General features: G+C 47.6%; 2 protein-coding genes across 3 annotated transcripts; one reads left to right on the forward strand and one right to left on the reverse strand.

Moving 5' to 3' along the window:
• Nucleotides 1-928: 928 nt before the first annotated feature.
• On the reverse strand, nt 929-13,146 carry asxl1 (ASXL transcriptional regulator 1). 2 transcript variants are annotated; one of them, XM_037479493.2, is made up of 11 exons: nt 12,369-13,146; nt 9,303-9,386; nt 7,874-7,993; nt 7,152-7,344; nt 6,784-6,953; nt 6,510-6,594; nt 6,167-6,333; nt 5,841-5,937; nt 5,414-5,519; nt 4,019-5,162; nt 929-3,930 (listed from the first exon to the last, which is right to left on the reverse strand). In XM_037479493.2, the coding sequence occupies exons 1-11, from the start codon at nt 12,423-12,425 to the stop codon at nt 1,390-1,392; spliced, it is 4,764 nt and encodes a 1,587-aa protein (XP_037335390.2). In that variant the 5' UTR covers nt 12,426-13,146; the 3' UTR covers nt 929-1,389. The 2 variants fall into 2 exon arrangements, with proteins under 2 accessions (XP_037335390.2, XP_037335391.2); XM_037479494.2 differs by lacking the exons at nt 9,303-9,386; nt 12,369-13,146 and adding an exon at nt 8,865-9,255 and having other exon boundaries at nt 7,874-7,991.
• A 64-nt stretch (nt 13,147-13,210) lies between these two features.
• On the forward strand, nt 13,211-18,141 carry LOC119204596 (zinc finger protein PLAGL2-like). Its single transcript, XM_062566237.1, has 2 exons — nt 13,211-13,866; nt 16,381-18,141. Exon 2 carries the CDS (start codon nt 16,807-16,809, stop codon nt 18,085-18,087), a length of 1,281 nt encoding a protein of 426 aa, XP_062422221.1. The 5' UTR covers nt 13,211-13,866; nt 16,381-16,806; the 3' UTR covers nt 18,088-18,141.
• The last annotated feature ends 4,561 nt before the right edge of the window (nt 18,142-22,702 follow it).

The following is a 22,702-nucleotide window of genomic DNA, read 5'->3' on the forward strand; positions in this document are numbered from 1 at the left end:
AGTCACTAACATTCACACACTGTAGTCACAGCTGGAGGAGCGATGCTGGGGTTAAGTGTCTTGCCCAAGGACACATCGACATGCAGGTTAGCCGGGCCTGGGATCAGACCAACAACCCTCTGATTGGAGGACGGCCTGCTCCCCACAGTCACCCTAAAATAAGACAACTAAAGTAGAATAGATATCAACAAGCTGATTTTAAATAAAATTGTTAAGACTTGTGTCAACATTTTAAAGTTTAAATGGTGTCTCTACCCAAAAGATTGGAAAAGCTGAAAAAGTTGAAGTTTTGAGAGGATTTGAAAATTAACTCAATTGGAAACATGTTAAAAAAGTTTAACATTTGAATGGTCTTAAGGTGTGAAGCAGTTAAAGGTGCGAAGGAAGAAATCAAATCTTTAATCAATTTATTATTCTAAGAACAATAGTTGGAATACATCAAGGTATTCCAACTATTTTATAAGTAATCTACGTTTTTTTAAGGTATCTACATGCAGCCACCATTGTATGCAATTTCAGCGCAGGATTTAGGGATTGGGGGGGGGTCCGTAGCCTCCAGCCCAGACTCTACACAGATGTTTCGATGCCACATCCGTCCAGCTGTGTGGTGCTGTTCCAGTCTCCCATTAGCTTACATCCTTCAATTAGAAGTGTGTAAATACTTCTGAGTATAGTGTACAGTATTGATACCAATCGGGCAAAACACCATCTACTTCATGTTTGGAAGAGGATACATCCATCATGCATTCCTCTCCCAAATGACAAACCGCTGCCCTTTCAAGTTGTGCATTGGATGCCTTTAGCAGTAGTCATTAGTAGCCATTGATTTTCAAGTCTGGACTCATCAGAGGCTTCAAAGAACCCATCACTCTGCAGTGATCACGTGGCAGCTTAAGGGAACCGATGAAAGAAGTCAAAACAAAAAGCATTGCAACATCATTTACTCATTTTAATGTTTAAAAAAATACTTCTTTGGGCAAAGAGACAACAGTAGGTCCCAGTTTAGTGAGGAAACAGGAGACCTAAACAATGACACCCACCAAATGATGACTGGTGGAGCAAGATAAGATGAGGTAAATGTTTTTGAGGAAATAAAACAAAAAAAGGCACAATTTACAAACCAACCATGCCCTAAATTCACAATAATAATTATGATAATAATATTAATAACAATAATATACAAAGTACAGCTAAAAAAAAGGAAAGAAAATTTGCACCAACAAAAATACAGACCACTTATTATATTATACAAGGCAAGTCCTGCCTGTGGGGCTCCTTGCGTGTGCTCCACCCTAAAGCAGGTTTCTATACACCAGCCTCCCCCCCCCCCCTGCCTGCCTGCTGCTGCTCTACAGATAGCAGTTCTGAAGTCACAGGTCCTCCAACAAACTATCTCACCACCAGACATGACACACATAGTTTGGAGGGCCCGATGCAATCGTCGTGGCAGAAGGCACCGCAGCCTTGGCACATGATCATGGCTTTGAGGCGGCACGAGCACTTGAGCGCCACCTCGTCCGCCGTACTGTCAGTAAAGGCCTGAATACTAAGGGTGGTCTGGCTGGAGGACAAGCAGGGGCGCAGCTGGAGCACGCTGTCTGCCATGCTCCGGGAGAAACCGCCATTGTCCATCACTGACACGTTGGCTGTGTAGCTTACTCCTCCAACACCACTATGCTTGGGGAACTTCCCATAGAGCTGGAAGGGCAGGGCGGAGGGGGAGGAGGAGGGAGAGCCGGAGCAGTAGGTAGCTTTGCTGTGTTCCTTCTTTGCCATCCTGGCGAAAGTCATCTCCATGTTGAGGAGTCCCTCCATCGCCCCTCCACTCAGGTAGCCGTCCACAGCGCCCCCCGGCTCCTTTTTTGTAACACTCATGGTTTTAATGGGGGACGATTTGGCAAGAGCCTGGCAAGGGGGCCGCACACCTACTTCATTTTTGACTGTGGGCGTAGGAGACAGCGGCAGCTGGTGTGAGGGATGGGGCTGAATATGTGAGGGTCGCCAGTTGATCTTAACAGTAGGCGCCACCTCTGTGGGACAGGGGTCTGCATGGGGAGGAAGGGGTCCATTAGGCATGGTTCGGTGGACTGTCTGGGGCCGGTCTTCATTGACCCCCTTCGAGGGCTGAGGACCCTGGGGGTCTTTTATAACTGCAGACTCCAACGCAGTCTGAGAGCTAAGGTCGGACTTTCTTATGAAGGACGAGGAGGCCGAGGAGGGTGGCAGAGAGGTGATGACCGGGACAGCCCCGGGAGCCTGCTGAGACTGATACTGCGTGGCAGACGGCGCTTCCATCAAACAGGACACTGGGCATCCTGTTGGAAACTGGTTGGGTATCTGAGAGGCTGCAGCCAGTTCTGGGCCAGAAGACTGAGCCAAGACCTCTGGCCTGTTGCGAGGCCCTGGGGTCCGTGCCATTGGTGGTCTGGGTTGAGGTCCTGCCAATCGGCTGATCTCCAGCCGGTTGGCAGAGTGTGAAGGTAGAACTTTCTCCAGGGACAGGCTGCCCTGTAGTAGCTGAGTGACCAAAGGGTTGTTGGCTTCTACACTGGATACCAGCCTGAGTGAGCTGGCCAGTCTCTTGGATGCAGCGGTAGCAGTTGGCTGGGCGACAGAGGCCTTTGAACATCCATGATACTCCTCTTCAGCGGGGTTCTCACTGGAAGCTTCTCCTGGCTCCATTTTGACCACAACGTTGGTGTCCCTCACCCCCTGTGGGTGGGATGCAGACTGGTGGTCCTGGTAATGCAGACCACCGTGCTGCGGGTTAAGCAGTCCATTGGGAAAGCAGGGCTGAATGACGGTCTGACCGTGGCGGCTGGAGACGTAGGCCTGGATGACCGGATGCTGGTTCTGGGGAGGAGGGCTGCGGATGACCAGTTGGCCGTTTCGCTTGATGCTCACTTGGGGGCACCAAGCCTGTTCAGGCTGCTGCTGCTGCTCATCCTCCTGGAGATCATTCTCACAATCTGAAGCCGTCTCCGTGGAGTCACTATGTGTCCCAGCGTCGTTGTCTTTCTCACCACCAGAGTCTGCATGTTGGGGGGAGGATGTCTCTGTTTGTAGTCTCTTTGCAGCGGAGTGAGAGATTGCATCCTGGGATTCCACGTGGTAGGAACCATGATGGATAACGCCACCCAGCCCAGCCTCCCTCCCATGTGCCTGCTCTTTGGAGTGACAGGAGCTTGCCAGTGTCTGAATCACATCCACACCCTGAGCCCCAAACCTAGGGAGAGAATCTGGGATGGAGGTTGGAGCCAGAGAGGGTTTTAAATAACCGTGGTCAGCCATCTCTACGGGGGAGGCAGCAGGCTCAGGCGCCTCGGCCTTTGGAGAGGGCGAGTCCGCTGCCTGGTCGGTGAGCCCATTGGAGGAGCTCGGAACACCGGCTGACGTGGTTTCTACTTCCTCAAGGACCTCTGACCCCGCTTCCACTTGAGGAGGGCTTAGAGTCTCCAAGGACATGGAGGTTGAGGTAGTGGACAGGGAGGAGGCTGGCTCAGGTGTCGGCTCTACATTGAAAAGCTGTAGTTGTGTTCCAGACGAATTTGTGCCTGAAGACGTTCCCTGCTCCTCCATGCCACCACTTCCCCTTCTTCTTCTTCCTCCTCCTCCTCCTCCTCCTCCTCCTCCTGGCTCGATAGGTCCTGGATGCTCTCGCGCTCGTCGTCCATTGCTGCTATCCGATACCCCAGAAGCAGGCCGCAGCCTGACCCCGACCGCCCCTGTCCCGTCGCCAGAGGCTGCAACAGCAGCAGCGGCCTCGCGCTGGGCCCGGGCTTGCTGGGCACGGGCTTTGATGTCCGCCAAGGTGCGCGCACCCCCCGTCCCCGCCCGCCGCGAGCCCTCCCCGGGGGGCACGATCCGGGGACAGATCTGGTAGGTGGGGTGGCCTTTGACCCAGGGGGGTTTGATTCTGGACAGTTGAATCTGGGGCAGAGACACAAGAACAGCGAGTTAAACTATCTGGACAACAAGTCATTGCTGAGTGTAGTATATTCTTTTTGTGCAGTCTTACCCGGATAGGCGGCACCTTGGGCTCCTCTGTTGTCGGCTGCGGCTTCTCCGAGCGGACACCGTCAATTGTGGTACGAAAGGACTGACGCTCGTCAAGCCGCGGCCTTTTTTCGGGAAAGCTAGAGAAGGCCGGAGTCTCATCTGGCCTTCTCTTCTGCTCCTTGGTCTGAGCGCTGGGCACAGGGGTGGCGGCTGGGCTGGCTGAGGGGCTACTCTCGCGGCTGCTGGTGGTGGTACCTCCTGTAACGGAGGTGACCACAGAGGCGGTGTCATCCAGTGGGTCGGCAACGACTGCGACACTGGAGGATGCTGAGGAGGATGAAGAGGAGTCCAGGCCTGCAGCAAACACTCCCTGTCTATCAGAAGGTGAGGAGGGTGAGGAAACCGGCGAGGAGGCAGACGAAGACGAAGAAGAGGAGGAGGAAGAGGAGGACGAGGAGGAAGAAGATGGGGAGGAGGTGGACGCCAGTACAGGTAGAGTCTCCTCTGGGAGCAGGCGGGCTGCTGCTGCTGCTGCTGCTTCTGCTTCTGCTGCTTCAGGCTCTTCATTAGCGCTTGTGGAGTCTGGGCTGGGAGTGGGTGTGGGAGTGGGTGTGGGAGTGGGTGTGGGAGTGGTAATTGGTTCGGGAGTTGGTGCGGGAGTGGCAGCTGGAGTTGGTGCGGGAGTGGCAGCTGGAGTCGGAATGGGAGTAGCAGTCGGTGCAGGAGTGGCAGTTGGGGCTGGCAATATGATTGGCTCTGGCTCGGGGGTGGGAGAGGCCTTTGGCTCGATGGAGGCACTCTCAGGTGGGAGCTCCACGCCACACTCGGCCTGCAGCACCACCTCCCCTTGAACAATCGTGTTGTCAGACATGGGAGAGCCAATAGAAACGGCCGGGCTGTCCAGGGCGGCGCCGGCCTCAGCAGCTTCTGCAGACTGCAGGGCTGGAGGAGTGGCGGCCTTGCAAAGGGTCCGACGGGCGCGCCGACGCAGGTCAGCCCGCGTGCGTCTCCTCATCCTGCCATCTCTCCTCCGTCGACCAACGCTGCGTCTCTTGGGCGCACCAGTTGCCACCGCCGCCACATCAGTGTCCAGCACAGCGGCTGCAACTTCACCGGCTTCACTCATGGTGAGCTTCAGGGACTCCTCTTGTGTCAGACCAGACCTACAGGTACATAAACGAGGCTTTAGTGCATTTTAGAGAGGCATACATTTGTTTGCATAATGCAATAACCCTGTCTGAGGTAAGTTATAACCGAGTCATCTAAACTACATGGATGGCAGAAGAAAAGATGGAAAAACAGACCAACATATCTCAGCGTTTCTAAATGATACCAGTGACCCATATCTGACAAATGAATATGGCTGTTGTATGAACAGTGGATTTAGACTTGGATGAAATGGGTTGGCTCTTACTTTTGCCCATGGTACTCTTCAAAAAACTTTTCCTTCCACGCCTCTACCTTCTTCTCTTTCTCCATTTCCTGCCGGAAACGCACCTGCATCTCGTGGGTGAACTCACCTAAATGTGTCAAACACGTGAAGATTCAAATAAATAGCTGCAAGACTGAACCTTTCTAATTGTATAACCACTATAATTCTTGGTAGAAACGCAACGTGGCCACCGTTCAGCTGTTAAAATAAGCAGCTCATTTTCATTTGCAGTAACAGTGCTAACAGAAGCAGTATAAAGACAGGACGTTCCCCAAATCACATCCAAGATCATGCACTTACACTGAACGGCCTATTTCTCATTCACAACAACGATTGCTGGGCAGCACTGTTGACTGGCCCAACTCTCAGTTAAATATCAGAACATGCCCACGATTGGCTGATCACGTACCCTCCGCCAGCCTCTCTTTCCAGCTCTGGGAGGCATGGGTGAAGAACTCATTGTTGAGAGCTGAGCTGCTCAGTCTAGCCATACCATCTGGTCCAATCTGTAAGAGCACAATGTATCAATAGCAATGGACCCATGCACCTGAGGAATAGAGTGGACTATTGCTCACATGCATCTTATTCATATGCACAATTCTAAAAAAATCAATGGGCTGGCTCATTCTAACAGTAATAGTCGTTGTTGATGAATCTTTGGCGGGAAGAGGCACATAGCAATGGCTCCGATGATGAAAGTTGGGGATTAACTGAAAGGACAGAAAGAAAACCTACCTGACGGTCCACCTCTGGCAGCAGCTGCAGCAGCTGCTGCTGCGAGTGCGCGGGGAAGGCCGAGAAGGTCCGCACATTGATGAGGGCTCTGATGTTGGTGTTGACCAAGATTGAGCCTGGTGTTTCAAAGTCTACGTCCACCCCGCCTCGATTCCTCTTCATGGGGCCTGACACAGAAAGAACACATGACTGACTTCTTAGCTAAATCTCCACAGTGCTGTGCTCTGGCTGCAGGTCCCATTTATCAATTATGATATTGAAGAGATCTGAACAGTTGGGTGTTATTGTGTTATTATGTGTGTTGTCAATGCAGACATTGTCAAGACTAAATGATGGTTTTTACCTGAGGGGACATGCTCTCCGTTCACTTTAAGAGGGGTGAGGACAACACGGGGCATCATGACTGCTTTCTTCCTCTGCCTCCCTGACTGTAGCCCAATGGACAGGGGGACACAGGAGACAGTTGTACACTCAGTATGTTAAGCAGCACTGCTATCCTGTCCCACTACAGATCAAGTCCAAACGCACGGTGAGACAGGGGCACACGGATAATATTCTAAGTTCTCAGGAACTCCATCCTTTAGAATTCAACTTGAAAACAAGGGGAAGGTGCTGACCTGTCTTGAGCGGCTCAGTCTGGTCTGAGTGTGCTGAGGGTGCTGGGTCTGCTGGGTGTCGGTGCGTCCTTGCTGCCCTGCCGCCCTGCTGAGGCGCGTCTGGGGCTGGTTGCTGGGAGCCGGCACTTCAGCGGAGCAGGATGCGCTTGACGAGCTCTCATCCACCGAGGCTTCAGGTCAGAGAAAAACATCCACTCAGCCTCAACCATATAAGAGTTTAGCCTGGTCTTCATGCAGAGGTCTAAACGAGCACCCATACAATGGAAGCAATTTCCTCTGCTTCATGGTGGAAAGAAAGAGTGTTTTATAGAATGGCTTCGTGAAACTACCCCCCCCCCCCCCCCACCTGGTGTTTGGTGTAGTTTTACCATCATTGTCGCCACTGGCAGCAGCCGTGGTCTCCGTGGAGTCGCAGCTTTCCTGCTCAGGAGACTGGGTGGGGGGGGCAGAGGCCACGCCGCCTGCTGCCGGGGTGCTGCTGCTGGAGGCCGAGGTGCTGCTGGCCGGCTCCGCTGCAGTCTCCGACTCTGAGGTCGTCTTTGTCCATTGGAGGGCGTTCTTCTGCAGTGGGGGAATAACAACAATCTTCTCTGCATGTGTGATGCACGTCAGACAGCTGCCTCTGAACTGATTTTAGTGGCCGTTGAACTATACAAAAACAAACGATCGTAACTGTTGAAAAGGGGTCGAATTCTATTTTTAAATCAAATTTGTTTTCCTGTTATTTTCCCACGCAGCAGCGGCACAGAGCGCACCAGAGTGACCACTACCCCCCCTCCCTGAAGTTGTAAACCATGGGGAAACACTGGGTTGAATGTACGATGTGGTGTGTTTATGCCATTAAAAACATAAGATGCCATCTCTGTTATAGGAATTGAATTCACATGTAATCAGATTACCTGACTAGACTGTGTGCATCCTCTTCAGGAGTATCATGAACTAGAGCATTACATCAATAAGTCGGTCCACAGGCAGACTTCTCAAACAAATATATTCCATGTGGAACTGGCCTACTATATTGACCTTTTAAAATCCATATAGCATTTATAACATGAGCAACAAGCATTCAGAGTGAAGACGATCATGTTACCTTGAGAGTGAACAGGCTCATCCGCCCAGGCAGCTTGAAGAAGATGCTGTTCTTGACTCGGTCTCCCCTCACCTGGGAGTGGAGCATGGTGACCAGGCAGGCCAACGGTGCCGTACCACTGGACACAGTGACACTCAGTTAAAAAGTCATGTGACACAGGGGAGATGCAGGCACATTACGATCTGAAAACATTCTGCTAGTTCTACCTGGTTTTCATGCTTTGATTAAAATAAAGGTTGCCATCCCAAAATCCCTGAAGAATAATGTTGGGCGATTTGACGGGGTAAAAGATACATACTACACGTGACAGGAATATTGATAACATGTCAGCCATTGTTGCATGTGTACTCCCTTTGCAAGGCAAGTGGGCCGGTCTACTCGAGCAGTTCTGCATCCCTGATGGTTCTACCCAGTCAGGTAGATTCTCATGACATTCTTAGATGTAAATATTGGTATTCATGATCAAATGCGGCCTAGAACATGAGGAAATGTGTACCTGTATGCCCAAATATTGATTATAGCAGGAGGCATAGCAAACATTGTATTCATACATTCTATTAGTAAAAGAAAGTTATGATGTAGAGTCATTAGGAAGACATCGATGACAAAGCATCAGGGAAAGTTGACCAACAGTACACCTCAGATGTGTTTCCATGATTCAAACTGTCTGCATGCTAGCTGAGGCCCACGCTCTGCTCTCATAGCCTTTAACGCTGTGAGGAGCATCAGTACCTCCATCAGGTTAACTATGTTCACTCTCCCGGCTCTTTTGCAATAGTTAGCGGTGTTAGCATTGCTAGTTGGGAGATTCCTGCCATGTTTAGAGCCGCTGGAAGCCAACGAGAATGGCCAGATCAGATCTTACAGGTTAGCGGTGAAATGGTATTGAGCTCATTGTGTTTGCCTCTACCATGAAAGCACACTGTGCCATATATATATATATATATATATATAACATATGTAATAAAAACTCTCGGCCCCTCCAACCTACCTCCTGTTTAATCCAGCAGCAGCACAGGTGGTCCACGTGGGAGACAATGAGAAACATCAGTTAGAACCACACAGAAACACACTTTCAGTTGGTGCACAAGTGTGACATCACTACTGAAAAGACTGGACCAATAAATGATAAATGGACTTTTCTTTTCTAGTCTGCTGACCACTCAGAGCACTTTAACGCTTCATGTCATCATGCACACACACTGAAGACAGGAGATGCCCTTCACAGTGCCACCTGCCCATCAGGAAGTAGCAGCCGCACACTGTAGTCACAGCTGCAGGAGCAATGTGGGCTCAAGTGTTTTGCGGTACATCTCGGCCCGATAAGACTCGAATACTAATACTAACTAATCAGTTTCAGCCGTATGGATCTTGAATTTAGTTGATGCATTCACATTACTACGATGCCTATGTGTGCGTTTGTGTCTGACCGCATTTCCTTGAGCCCCTTGGTCTGGATGACATGGAGGATCTGCTTCGGCGTCATAGGTGCATCAGAGAAGTTCTCCAAGACCTGGAAAAACATCCACGTGGCAAGAAAACAATAATCAGCAAAGCAGCATTTAGGGGAATGATATACAACCCGCTCTACAATTTGATTGGATTAGATTGATATTTGAAAGTTAAAAATGTAGAACATTGACACAAAAGAATCAAGGCGTGAACAGCATTAAGTGAGCAAAATAAACCTTTCATAACCCCTAAAATATTTTAGAATTACATTTTTATTAGTAGATGAACATTAAGGGAGTTCTTGGGATGAAATGACACTTCAATTATATGTATGTTTACCCTTTATTTGCCTGAACTCTTGTTTTCAGCCCATTTCATGAGAGAAAAAAGGTAAATCGGATCATGTCCCATTTTAAAAAAGGAACAGTGTGTAGGATTTAGGGCCATCGACCTGTGAGGCAAAAGACTACAACCAAGGGAATTACTTTCCCGAGCACGTCCGAGAGCGGAAATGGCCTTTGTGTGACACCAGAAGGTGAAAACCTGTCTCTAGAGTCCCTGTGCTGAGGTCTGCTTCTTCTAAGCTCATGAAAGCTTTCAGTGGATTGTACACAAGCGAACAAGTACTTTATAATAGTATTACATTCATCATATTGTGACACGCCTACTTATTCATATCTTATGGCGCATCACTCTTGGTCGGTTTGAGGGTATTTTAAGAACATTACGAGTGAGTGAAGCTTGATAACATTACTATGGATGCAATAGGATGTAATGTGATACTTGGTACCAGTATCGATATGTCAAGATATGCAAAATCAATCACTGAAACAGAAAAATGAGATGGATGCAACTCTAGTTCAAATATGGACACGCCGATATCCTGGTAACAATGCAGCCGGTTACACATCCATATTTCTTAATTTACCTCGAGAAAACGGACAGGATGTCGCCTCAGAAGTGATTCCTGGTACTTTTCCTACACCTTGTATCTGATGGAACAGCTATGGGCCAGGCTTTTACCTTATGCTATACTTGGGTCTTGGGTTCTAAAAAGATAAATTAACCGGCTCATGGGGTTATAATGGTCTGTTAAAGCGCCATTCTCTAGTCTTCTGGCGACTCAAAGCATTATAATACACATGCCATCATTGAAAAGGTGAGGGGAAATTATTCACATTGTGTTCATGTAGAGGTTAAGACGAGAGCAAACCGATTTCCTTCCTACTATAGAAACTATGGGCTTTGCTTGATTAAGGGACAACAGAAAACCCTTGATTAAAAAACGTTCTAAAAGGTGAGTGCAGCCCTCAAAACGGATCATCTGGAATGCTCCAATTGGCCAAGTGTGCAGAGTTGCAGCTTAATGCCGTTTAACTGCAAGAGCGTTTTCATACATTCACCACAGAAGAGTGAAATCTGGTTAGAAAATAGAGCAAAAACATTAACATTACCTTAAACACTGCCATGCATTTAAAAATGGCTTTCTAAATAATAACAGCTCCATGTCTCAGCTGACTTAAACGTTGGTGTAATCTGAGGGACACCAGTAACCCACCATCTTCCACTGTGGCCACATACCAGTGTTCTCAGCAGTCGAACTCCGACTGAGCGCTTTACACACCCTCTTATTGGTGAAAGATGAATGCAATAGACACGTGCTTAAATGCTGGTTTACGTTGGAAAGTTTGGATTATGCGTTGGGGTGTCATTAGGCACTATTTGGGACTCACTGCGTGTAGACAGCAGGCACCTCGGGGCTCGGCTCTGCCCAAGACAATGGATTGTAAAATAAGTCGAAATCACAGGGGGTTCCTTCCCCCTGTAGCATGATGCTAAAGGCTGTCAGACCACTACCACGGCATTGGACCCATACGCATCACAGTATTGTATTTTGATATACATCTTGGTTCTTTTGTTCCTGATGTGACCATAGTGCACAGGGCTGACATCCACCAGCATTATAGTGAGATGTGAACCCATATGAACATGCACCATGTACTTCATCCGGTCAGTCAAACCCAGGGATGGGCTTTAAAAACTACCAACTACTTCTTTAACTGGCCATCTATCCACAGGAGGGGGTAGAACACCTTTGATTGTATGCAGGAGCCCTTTGAATGGGTTCCCTTCTCCACCAGCTGTAGGAGCAGAAAGGGCCTCTCCGCCCAAAACAGAGCCAGGTAGCTAACGTAGTCCAGCCAGGACACTGGGTGACCACACCGTACCAGCACGCCACACAACCCCAGCTGGGACTAATCCAAGAAGCTCCTCTAGCCAAATAATTTACATTAAGTGGAAGAGAGTTACGTTGGGGGAATAATAGTTTTCTAGGGTTAGCGTTCGTCTTCATCCGTTTCATGTGACAGCACCTATTTCCTTGATCGCCGCTTTGCTTTCTTTCCGATGCTTCGGAGCAGCATGGTGGCTTTAGCGTTATCTGACGTTGGTGTGGCTTCTGTTATTCCCTGCAGCATTCCGTGCTCATCTGTATTCACAATACAGCCGAGTAGGCTAACGTTAGCCGTTACGTTAGCTGCGCTAACGTTAGCATGTTTTATGGTCAGCATAATCATCTACGTTACCTCTAATCGAGACTGTTAAACAATGTTAGATGTTCCAGTCATACTGTGTCACGTTTTATTGACGGGCTGGCTCACAATGAGTGCATGGAATGGCCGCGTATCTCTAGTTGTTCAGAAGGTAACTAGCGTAGGGCTAGCTAGCCTGCTGCCTAGCAAACAAAGAGCACAGAACAGGAGCGGTGGATGTTAGCGTGCTAGCCAGCGTTAGCATGTTGCGTAGCTCCTCGGGTCAGTGGCCACACAGACATGCAGCACATTTAAAATGTACCCGCAAGTGGCTTCAATCTAAACATAGCCTTCCTTCTGGCTGGGCTAGCACTGCGAATGGCGAACCGATCCGATTTTACAGCACAGTCTACGCGGTGGTCGAGAGAAGAATGAACACAACACACTTGGATCCATCACTTCACATCAATTTATACACAATGTACATGCAGCTAGTCAAACAGACGGTTTACCATGCGAGCTGCCTCAGCCCAGGTCCGCTCCTTCTTTCTCTTTTGTTTGTCCTTCATCTCCTCTGCGCTGGTGTCTGCGGCTATCCTGCTGTGTGTCTACAAAGCAACCTCACTGCGATGGCGGTTTAGCTCTTTAGCAAAATGGCTAACTAATGCTACGTTCTAGGTTAGCTGTGAAGAGCCAGAACAAGGCGATCTTTTTTTTTTTTTCTTCCTCGGGACGATGCGATGTCGTCTGCTAGTCTCTGCTAATTGTCGCCGTGCCTCGTCTAAACTAGCTGAACACACATCGTCTCTCTCTCTTCCTCTAGCACAGGAGCAATGTGAGTGCAGGGCTGGTGCTGCTGCAGGACAAGCCTCTTTGGAATGCAACAACCAGGTCAAAGGTCAAACCCTCCGCAGGAATGCAACAAAACAACGTACAGCCCTGAGCATTCAAATAGTACATTTGAACAGATGCTACGTACCGGGCATCATATTGTATTGTTTCAGATTGAGCCCAGCTTTATCCCCCACGCACAAATGATATATTATCCACATGCTTTATACAAATAGAGTGCACCTATTCCAGCACCAAAATGTCGTTTGATTCAGAATAATGTTACAATAACACAAGGCTTAGGCTGACTAAGCACTGGATATGTTTTCTTTCTGCACGTATGTGAGTGTTTTCCAGTGGATGATACGAAACACCAGAGAAATTGGACACGTGGAAAATAAACACTAGGCAGCCACCACACAAGTAGGGCAAAGAATACTGTCTGTACTGTCTTATGTCATGCACCCACCGCCAAGTCAAACTCCATGTATGTCGAACATATAATGGCAATAAACATTTCCTGATTGATAAATTGTTTTATTACTTTCAAACAATATTTATTCCAAACAAAGATGAATGTGATAGCTGGTGGTTGGATACAATTTAGTCTGAGGGTTATGCTACATTTCCACATAGGAAAGAGCCTTTTCACATAGCTGAGCACCATTAGCCAGTTAGTTGGTTGGAAATTTGACAACATCACATGGGCTTTTGGAAAATGGGATGGGTCACTTTTGTGTCATTGCCCTCCGTCAGGTGGAATCGGCTCACGTGTGCAATTTTTTTTTTGGAGAAATACCCCCACCATCCCTTTACTTTACTTTTGTGTCTTTTATTACCATATGTTAGCTAACAGTATTATTACTTTGGACCTAATTTCATCGTAAATAATAGAATATTTTAACATGGTTTCCGTTTACTTTGAAATTTGGAGGTTTATTTTGTTTTGTTTCTTTTTAATACGCGTGTGTGTGTGTGTGTGTCTGTGTGTGCGCGCGCGCGCGCGCGTGTGGAGTGATGGATCGGGCGTGACGTCACTCTCCCAGAATGCATGGCTTCCAACGCGGCGCCCAGCAGTCGAGGCCCGAACTCTTAACAAACATCTTTAAAACTTGTTCCAAAATGTCCACATCGAGCCGGGACGGAGGCTGGAGAGGGAACTGGGCCGCGGTTCCGTCGGTAAGTGGCGTTGTGTCCGTGTCCGTGTCGCTGAGCGGGAGTTTTAGCCTGCTCGGTAACATCTACGGGAGTTAGCTCCTGTAAGAACAACTCTGAAACAACTTGGTAAAGCGCTCCTCTTTTGTTTTTCCCGCAGCACGCTGCTCCGCGAGCCGCTTACTGCTCTCGTGGACGTGCTAGCGCTGCTAGGTGGCTTCTCTCCACGTTACACTAGCCTCCTACATGCTACCATCCGAACATTAAACCCGCTTCGCCTCCGCTGCCGAGTTTAGTGACTCGAGTCGAGCCGAGCCGAGCTAGCAGGGAAACGTAGCCCGGTCCGGTAATGACCCCGTCCCACCACTTCACGGCTGCATCCTCCTCTGGGGAGCCTTTACCAGGCCGCCTGCACGTTATTCTTCCGCTACGGTACCAGCGTGTTGGCGTGGAGCGTAACTCCGGGCCAGAGAGGGCTGACCGGGGGACGGTGCGGGCATTAAAGCCGTGCGGCGGCTCCATGCCGAGGACCCACAAGATGGCACTACCAGCTCCCATCATCGCCCCCCGCACTCCCAGGCGGGGATACAAATGCACGGAGATGTGTGTGTGTATATTCAGATGATCTAATATGCACTCAATGGTCTCTGACATGGCCTCCCCCCCCTGAATCTACAGCCCTCCACGTTACACTGTTCCAGGTGACGGTAGCGATGCCAAACAAGAGTCCAACAGGCTAAAGATGCGCGATCAGCTCCAACGAGGAACCACTCCTAAAATGCACCTTTGTTGTTGGCGTTTAAATGATTCATTCTTTTCTCCTCCCAAAATAAACAGAAAATAAGTGATGACTATCGATAAGAAAAGAAACCGATAAGTATTGATAATGGTACAAGTTTCAATAAAATCGATCTTAGTGGAACAGTGCAATTAAAGTCTTTAAAGGCAGCAATGTTGCTTTTAGAGGTAATTGGTTGGTTTGACTGCTGATGGGTGTCCATCAGAGTGCTACATGACCCAGGGAGCGGTTCTGGGTGAAGGTTACTCCTGGTTCTGACCCGGTATGCCACATGAAGCTGGTTTCCTTTACCATGTTTTTCGGTTGTCCATCTTTTGCTGTCATCACTAGTCATGACTTTTATGATGACATATTTTTTTAGATCTACTTAAAGATATATAAAATTAGGCTGGAATCTTCGGTAATTTTTATACAACAGAACAAAGGCTAGATTTGTTTTAAAAGTAGTTTTTTTCCGTTTTCCAAAAGAGAAATTTACCAGAACCGTTCTCAATAAATGGACAGAATTGGATCTCTATATTTTTCTTACTGTCAATTGAAAAACAGTGCGTCTCATCTGTTTGACTGTGATGATTATTAAAAGCAACTCATTTTATCCATATAAAAGGATATTCATTTATTAGAGTGCCTCCTATTTATAATTCATCCAGTTATAGTTTGAATAATCAGTAATAACAAATATTGTTATTGGATTTGATAGTCCCTTGATGACTACATAAAGACGTATAAACGGTTGGCTATTCTTAATCGTATAATCAAACTAAATCACTTGACCGTAGTCAATTTGAATTAAATACCCCAGGGAAAAAAATGTTATTCATATTGGTTGTTGAATTAAAAACCCAATAGTGATTGGGTGATATAAGATTTTTATGAGATACATTCATGTTTCTATGGTGTAAATTCTGCTGATTTTTTTATTTTTATGCTGTTGTGACAACACTTTTATTTCATTCTCAGATTTATTTTACAAGATTACATTTGAGCATAATATATGGTTGGCCCAGTAGTTATTTTTAGAGTAGTAGAGGATGAACGCACCATTATGTTACTAGATGCAGCTGAATATTACTCCATGTGAGCTTTCAGCATCATTTTTAGAATCCTAGCATTAATGCTGATCCCCTAAACCTATTTTTATAAGGCGTTCTAGGACCATTCGGGGTTTCAGGACAGAGCATGTTGCATGTGTACAGACTGTAAAGCCCTCGGAGGCTAATTTGCGATTTTGGGGTGTACAAAATAAAATAAAATGAATTGAATTGAACCAGAATAGAAAACGGTTTCCAAGTAAACTATGACCAGATATAGAATATAAAAAATACCTCGAATAAACATACTTTCTCTATAGCACAAAGATTTACTACAGAGCGGTCATGTCGGACCACTTAGTGTAAGAACCCTAAAGCAGGAGGGTCCTTGACCTGTTGACCTGGGTCAGATGCACCCTTTGTTGCCTCACTGTATTCATATTGCACGATTGGAGGAGATTAGGGAAAGGAACATTTCCATGGGGGAGATAAGCCTGGGAATTTATACCTTTTTTTGTTGTTGTAAAAATTCTCTTGCGATCTCAACGCGTCCCGCGAAATTTGAAAAAACCTTCCAGGGGAGGGGACAGGCACTCTTTGGCAGAGCCAACCTTGTAGGTCGTACTTATTAAATAAATAGCTCATCCAGCACAGCATTTAAGCCGATTCATCATTCACAAAATAACACTTTCTTTCTTGTGTTTTCAGGTCTGTACCGATATCAAGCTGCCTCTGTGATTGTGGCATTCAGGCCTGCTGAATACTCAAGTAGACCAACACAAGAGCTCTTCTCAGGAAACACACAGACCCAGTCAGAGCTTCCACAACTCCTCATCACCGCAGCCCTTTTGGGGTTGCTATGGCAGCTGCTGTCACAGAAACCAAGTGCTGGACACAGGCTTGCCCCAGTGAGGCAGGACAGACCACTAGTCATTGCCACAAGAGACCATCAAACAGTCAACAAACAGCTCTTAGGATCAATTCGAGCCCTCTGAGTTAACAAAACGACAAGAGGTCGGTAGGCTGATGGTCAGCTCTCTGGAGGATCCTCATGAGTCTGGCCTGTGTCTGCTCCGGCTCTTGGCCAGAGTCCATGTGCAGCAGCACAGCCAATACTGTTTCTTCTGTTAGACCATGTTTCACCAGCAGGACCATCTGAAGAGCCAGCTGCAGGAGAGCCACCCAGCTAGCAGGCATCTCTTCCACTGCCAGGAGTGTGGAAAGCAGTACAACACCCAGCTGGGGTACAGACGCCACTTGGTGGCAGCCCACAGCTCTGCATCAGGCCTGCCCTGTGCAGAGGGGTCGCCGTCCCTGCTGGAGCACCTGGGCAGCCACATCGACAGGCCTCCGCCCTCCGATGACAGCTCTGCCGCCACTGTGCCAGTGAGGGAGAGGAAGTACTCGTGTGAGCGATGCGACCGGCGCTTTTACACCCGTAAGGATGTGCGACGTCACGCCGTGGTGCACACGGGGCGCCGTGACTTTCTGTGCCCACGATGCGCACAGCGCTTTGGCCGCAGAGACCATCTGACTCGCCATTTGAAGAAGAGCCATGCCCAGGAGTCGGGCTTGATGCCCCCCGGCTGCACCCCTGTGGCTGAGCCCACCGCGGCCACCCAGTGCTCCGTGAAGGACGAGCCGAGCCCCGTGGCGTCTGATGTAGGCCCCGGGTCCAAGGAGCCCATGGAGACGTTCCCCAGGGACATGTACAACTCCTACCCCATGGCCAATCCGGTACCTGGGATGGGCCACCCTCAGGGCCTTATGCAGGGCTCCTTGTCCTCGAGTATGGGTGTTGCTCGCCACATGCCCCCCCAATCTACTCACCACCATCACCTGCAGCCCCCGGTGGCTCCGCAGCAGCAACCCTACAGCAACATGGCCAGATACCAGCACGGATCTACCTCATACCCTCGCACCGACGTGGACAGTTTCCTGCTGGACCTGCAGAGTGCCCCCCCACCTCACCTGAGTGCAGTCAACTCCTCTACCTCTACATCTGCCTCCCCTCAGAGGGAGGTGCTGGGTGACGGTGTGGGCGCTGGCGGTGACCCCCACCTCCTGTCCAGGAGCCCTGCTATCTCTACACCGGAGTTGTCCTGCACCACTAACATGGACCTCGGGCCTCTGCTGGGCTTCTTGCCTTTCGGCCTGCCTCCCTACAGCCCTCACATGGGGATGGGGGGGTTAATGATGAGCTATCCACCTGCAACCACCACCACTTCTCCTCCAGCCTCCTCCTCCGGGCTGTCTTCCCAGGCCCCAGGACCTTTCTTCTTCCAGCCTCCACCAGCTCATGTACCACAAGGCCCTGGAGCCCATAACCACAGCCAGCTACCTCAGGCATACAGCAGTCCTGCTATGAGCACTTCCAGCTCCCTACCTCACTACTACCAGGCCTTTCAGCAGTAAGCAGCTCTGTCCCTAAAAAATGTTGCCTTTGAACCCTGCTCATGCTTTTTTTTTTACAAAAAGGGTAAAACATGAACGGGATCTTTATTGTAAAAACAAATGTGACTTTAGCCTGTCAGTGCTAATTATGCTAATCTTAGTTTATTTTTATTTTTGTTGAACACAACAAATCACCTCATCAGTATTACCTCGTTATTTAAAAAGGAAACAATTTGAGAAAATGTAGAGGGTGTCACTTCAACCAAAGTAGAGAACTGCTAACTTGGCCAGAGCTGTACCCCCCCCCCCCCCCCCCCACAGGTGCTGCCCCATGCTGAGAGGCATCTGCTTTTACCTTCTCATGAAAGATGCTACTGTTTTCAAGGAATGTCACTTTCCTTATGGAAAATTTTAGAACGTTAGTTTAGGAGTAGCCTTTCAGAGTTGGAGAGGTTGGTGAATGATGTACTGTTTTCTTTTTTTTTTTTGTGCATATTTACTTAAAGAAGAAAAAAAATCGACCCAGCAAACGGCACAGTTTGATATCAGAAGCTTAATGAGTTTACCATCCAGCATTACACCCACTATTGTGTTCAAGTATATCAGTAGACAGGGACTGACTATTGATGAAATAACCAAATGTCATCAACCATTGTTCAAGGGATGAAAATCTAATATTGTTCTTTCAAAATGAGACCGTTAGACTTTGGCCTTTTAGTTACAGTTAACAAAAACTGTAAAGCACTTACTATTAGAACTAGTAAATCAAGGGTCACAAAGTGTGCACTGCATAAGTGTTTGAGTAATGGAGTGTGGGTAAACCTTTAAAAAAAGAAAACACAAGCGTGTTGCTTAGAACCTTCTGGAGAATGTGGCCTGTATTTAATATAGTGCAGTTTTTACACTTCATCGATCAGCGGCTACCTGCAAGTGGAAACCACACACAGCTCCAGTAAGGGCTGCACCGACGTGGGGGTGTCTGCAGCACGTCTTCTCCCCGGGTCCCCCGTCCTGTGACTGATGTGGCGTTTCCCATAATGAGCGACGGGTCACGTAGGATCGCCACAGTTTGGTTATGAACTGCGTGTTTTTACACTTGTCGCACTTTTGATTTGAAATCAAACGCAGGATTTGCGATTATCCCAGTATTACTTTACCTCCATCACTACCTACTTGGCACGTCCAAAGAAAGAGGGTCAAACACTTGATAGACATCACAGCATAGCCCAACGGTTGCCTGGCCTGCAGCTGCACTTTTCATGACCCGCAGGTCACCCATAGCCAGAGATGACACAACACCGGTGTACAATCCTGCTTCCCTGAAGTTACTTCTTGTAGTTTGGTGCGTTAAGTAAACGATAAACGTGTTTATTTAGTAGGGATTTGTTTCCTTGACTCCCCTGTCAAACCATACTGGATGATTTGAGGATGGCCATGGCCCCCCATTCTTAAAAAGGTGGGTCCTCTTTGGCCTCCTCTCTAGTGGTCCATCATGGTGCTACTTGAATGGCCTGGGTCGAGGTGACCGCTTCCCGAGCTGTGTTGTGTCGTCGGGGCGATGTAGGCCCCCCAGCTGACCGTCTTGAATCGTGAAGCCTGCCTCCTAAACAACACATGAGAGTGACTTTTTTTTGCTTTGTCATCACATTTATATTAACAACCAATTTTGTTTTGTAGTTAAATTTGTTAGGCTTTTAGGGCACTAAATTGATTATCTAGCCTCTTTAAAATGCACCAAATTGGTGCATTTGACTTTAAAATGCTCAAAATTGAGGGCAAATGCTCCTGTGTTTTTTTTTTTTTTTCCTTCAAATGAAATGGATCTTGAATTGTGAGGATTTTCCCATGTATTGCAGGCCTGGTACATCTGACATTCCTTCAGACCTTTGGATCTCCTGTGATGCTGCGAGCATCCTTAGTGGTTCTCATGCCTTTGACTGAATGTGACCTCAGAGCACTGCAGCAGCTGTTGTCCTTTAATCCATTGACTCTATGTTAAAAGCTCCAACTGTGAACTCTGAAAAGTACATTTGAATTTTGGACTTTTTTGGATAGATTAATGATTCTACAAAGGCCCTCAGGAGCACTTGTTTGTTTTTGTAGCTTTTACTATGTATTGACACTTATTTTTCCCCACTGTTGTGGTCTTGGATCTCAAGAGTATCTGATGTAATTAGGACTAAAAGGTGACCCCCCCCCCCCTCCCCCTGCAAAGGCTCAGGAAAGCCAGAGAAGGGAAGCAGCTGAAGTGGTCTGTTAAGACCATGCTTCATCTAACGGAGTCACAGTGCAGCACAGCAGGAGTACTTCATCTGAACAAGCAGCCTTACACTTATGGATGCTCCACTCATTCTGTTGGTGGTGGAGATGGAGAAGTCCTCCAACTGGAATGGGAGTGATATTGGAAAGAAGATCTTTGATGAAGAGATTCAGATGCTTTTCTCCTTTCTGCCTTACCGACTGTATTTTAAAGGACTTCCATTGTAACCTCCAGGTGATGCACCGACGTCTTAAAATACTACTGCTGTGCCTCTCTAAGAGTGCCTAATCTCCTGACTGGGTTTAAGCACTTAATAACATTTCTAAAAAAAAGAGTTTGATCTGTACCTCAAACACAGAACGGTGGGATTGTTTTATTTGTATTTGATTTCTAGTTATTTTGGCTCTTACCTCTGCCATTAGATACAAACTATAGAGGCAGACTTTTCACAAATCTAAACTTTTTATCTAGTGACGATTGACGCTAGAATTTGGTCAAATTCTCTACTTCCACCATGGCGTATATCTTTTTGCAAAAAGTAATAGATTTTAGCCTGTAACTGTTGGGTTTACCACTGTTGAGGATGGCTGCATGCTCCAAATTCAACTTTTTAATACAGGGTGCACACAAGTGCTGGTGGTGTATTCCAGAGTCAAACATTGTTCTCAATACTTGCCTTTAATGATATTTCTACTTATTTACTACCTCAAAGAAGAGACAGGTGACTGTCCGTCTAACTGCAGAGAAAATGTCTGTGTAGAGTTTTATTTTTGTCAGAACAAGCACATGTACTTTGTAGCTCTGTAGTTTTAGCTCCCTGCTGGATGCTGTTTAGTGCAACAGGTACCACGCTGCATCATGTCTCTGCCTCTTCAGTCTGGAATGGTTTACTCCGTTTATGGATCTGGGCCTCAGTCTAAAGGAATGACAGGTCTGGAGGAAGGTTGCTCCAACAAACGGAGAAGGTCTCACACTCAGTCACGCCTCCATGGTTTTACACTTGGTTGTTCACACGAGGGTGACAGGAGTAGTTGTGTGAAGAATGAAAATGGAGCTCCACACAGCTGGCCCATAAGTACGTTAAGGTGCTGTCATTGTTTGTCTGATTTTTGAAATTATTTTTTAGAAAATAACATATTGACTGACTTCCCCATCCAGTGCTCCAGTTCAGAAGTACGAAGGGGTTTTTGGATGTGTGTGCATGATCCAACAAGCACTTAAACAACAAGGTTTACATTTCACTTACCATATTTTAAATGATGCTTTTAACTCAAAAACGTTGAGTCATTAACCTGTGACAGTACATGGAGATGTAAAGGATGAGGTGACCCGTTAAAGCATTCCAGACTGACCTTAAAAGAGGCCGTGCAGAGGATCCCAGGGTTCATTTCCCTAAATGATCATCCATGTTGTGTTGCTTGCAATTAGGTCGGCTCTGAGAGTGACTACGATGCAGCTTTTGACACCTTTAACTTAGATATATTTTTCATTAGGTGTTTGTATTATCACTTAATAGATTTTAGAAGGCAGTGAAAAGTCATTTTCTGATTGTCAGAACATAAAATAAATGAATCTTTTGATTTCCACTGTGTCTGTTTATTTAACCAACTGAGCAGACTTCATGCAAAAAAGGTCACATGGAAGAGTGACGTCATCTCAGAACATTACGATGACAGGGCGCGTTAAGCGTGGAACGGTGTTTTCAACCTATTACACTCCCCCTGCTTCAAGAGACGTCTCCGAACATCCAGAACCAAACCAATGGGTAGTGTATTGTACTAGTGCAGACGTCTTAAGTCACTGTACATCGTCACAGGGGTTGGGTTGGGTTCCTGAACAGATGGGTACATGGGCATGAGGCACAGTACACAGGCAAACCTCCAATGTGCTGTTGATGTCCAGGGCTGATATGAAGGTGATTATTTAACATATAACATTCCTCGTGGCTCGGATTGACCTCCTCCCAGTTGCCCCCCCCCCCCCCTGATGACTCTGTGCTAAGCCCACAAGTCCTGCTCCTCTGAATCTGCCTCCACCATAGCGCCATCCCTTGCTAGTTCCCCTTGAAATTCCTCAGCAGGTGGTGTAGCCTACGGAATCTGCAGTGGCATCGTCTCAGGCACAGTAACCAGATCTGAATCAGGTGGCTGCTGCATTTGGGCTGTCTCTGTTGTCTTATTGACGTACTCTGGAGCCACAGCACAGTTCATCATGTGGTTAAGAAGAAGTAGTCTTTTTCTCCTCTGTTTATGTGATTGAAATCCTTGACAGGTAGAAGAAGGTTCCGATGCCGGGTACGGAGGTTCTGTGCTCCTGTCTCCGGCTGCACTCTGTAGGTCCATCTTCAATTCTTTCCACGACACAATGAATGAACTT

This window comes from Pungitius pungitius, chromosome 1 (genome assembly GCF_949316345.1).
Source record: "Pungitius pungitius chromosome 1, fPunPun2.1, whole genome shotgun sequence".
Lineage (NCBI taxonomy): Eukaryota > Metazoa > Chordata > Actinopteri > Perciformes > Gasterosteidae > Pungitius > Pungitius pungitius.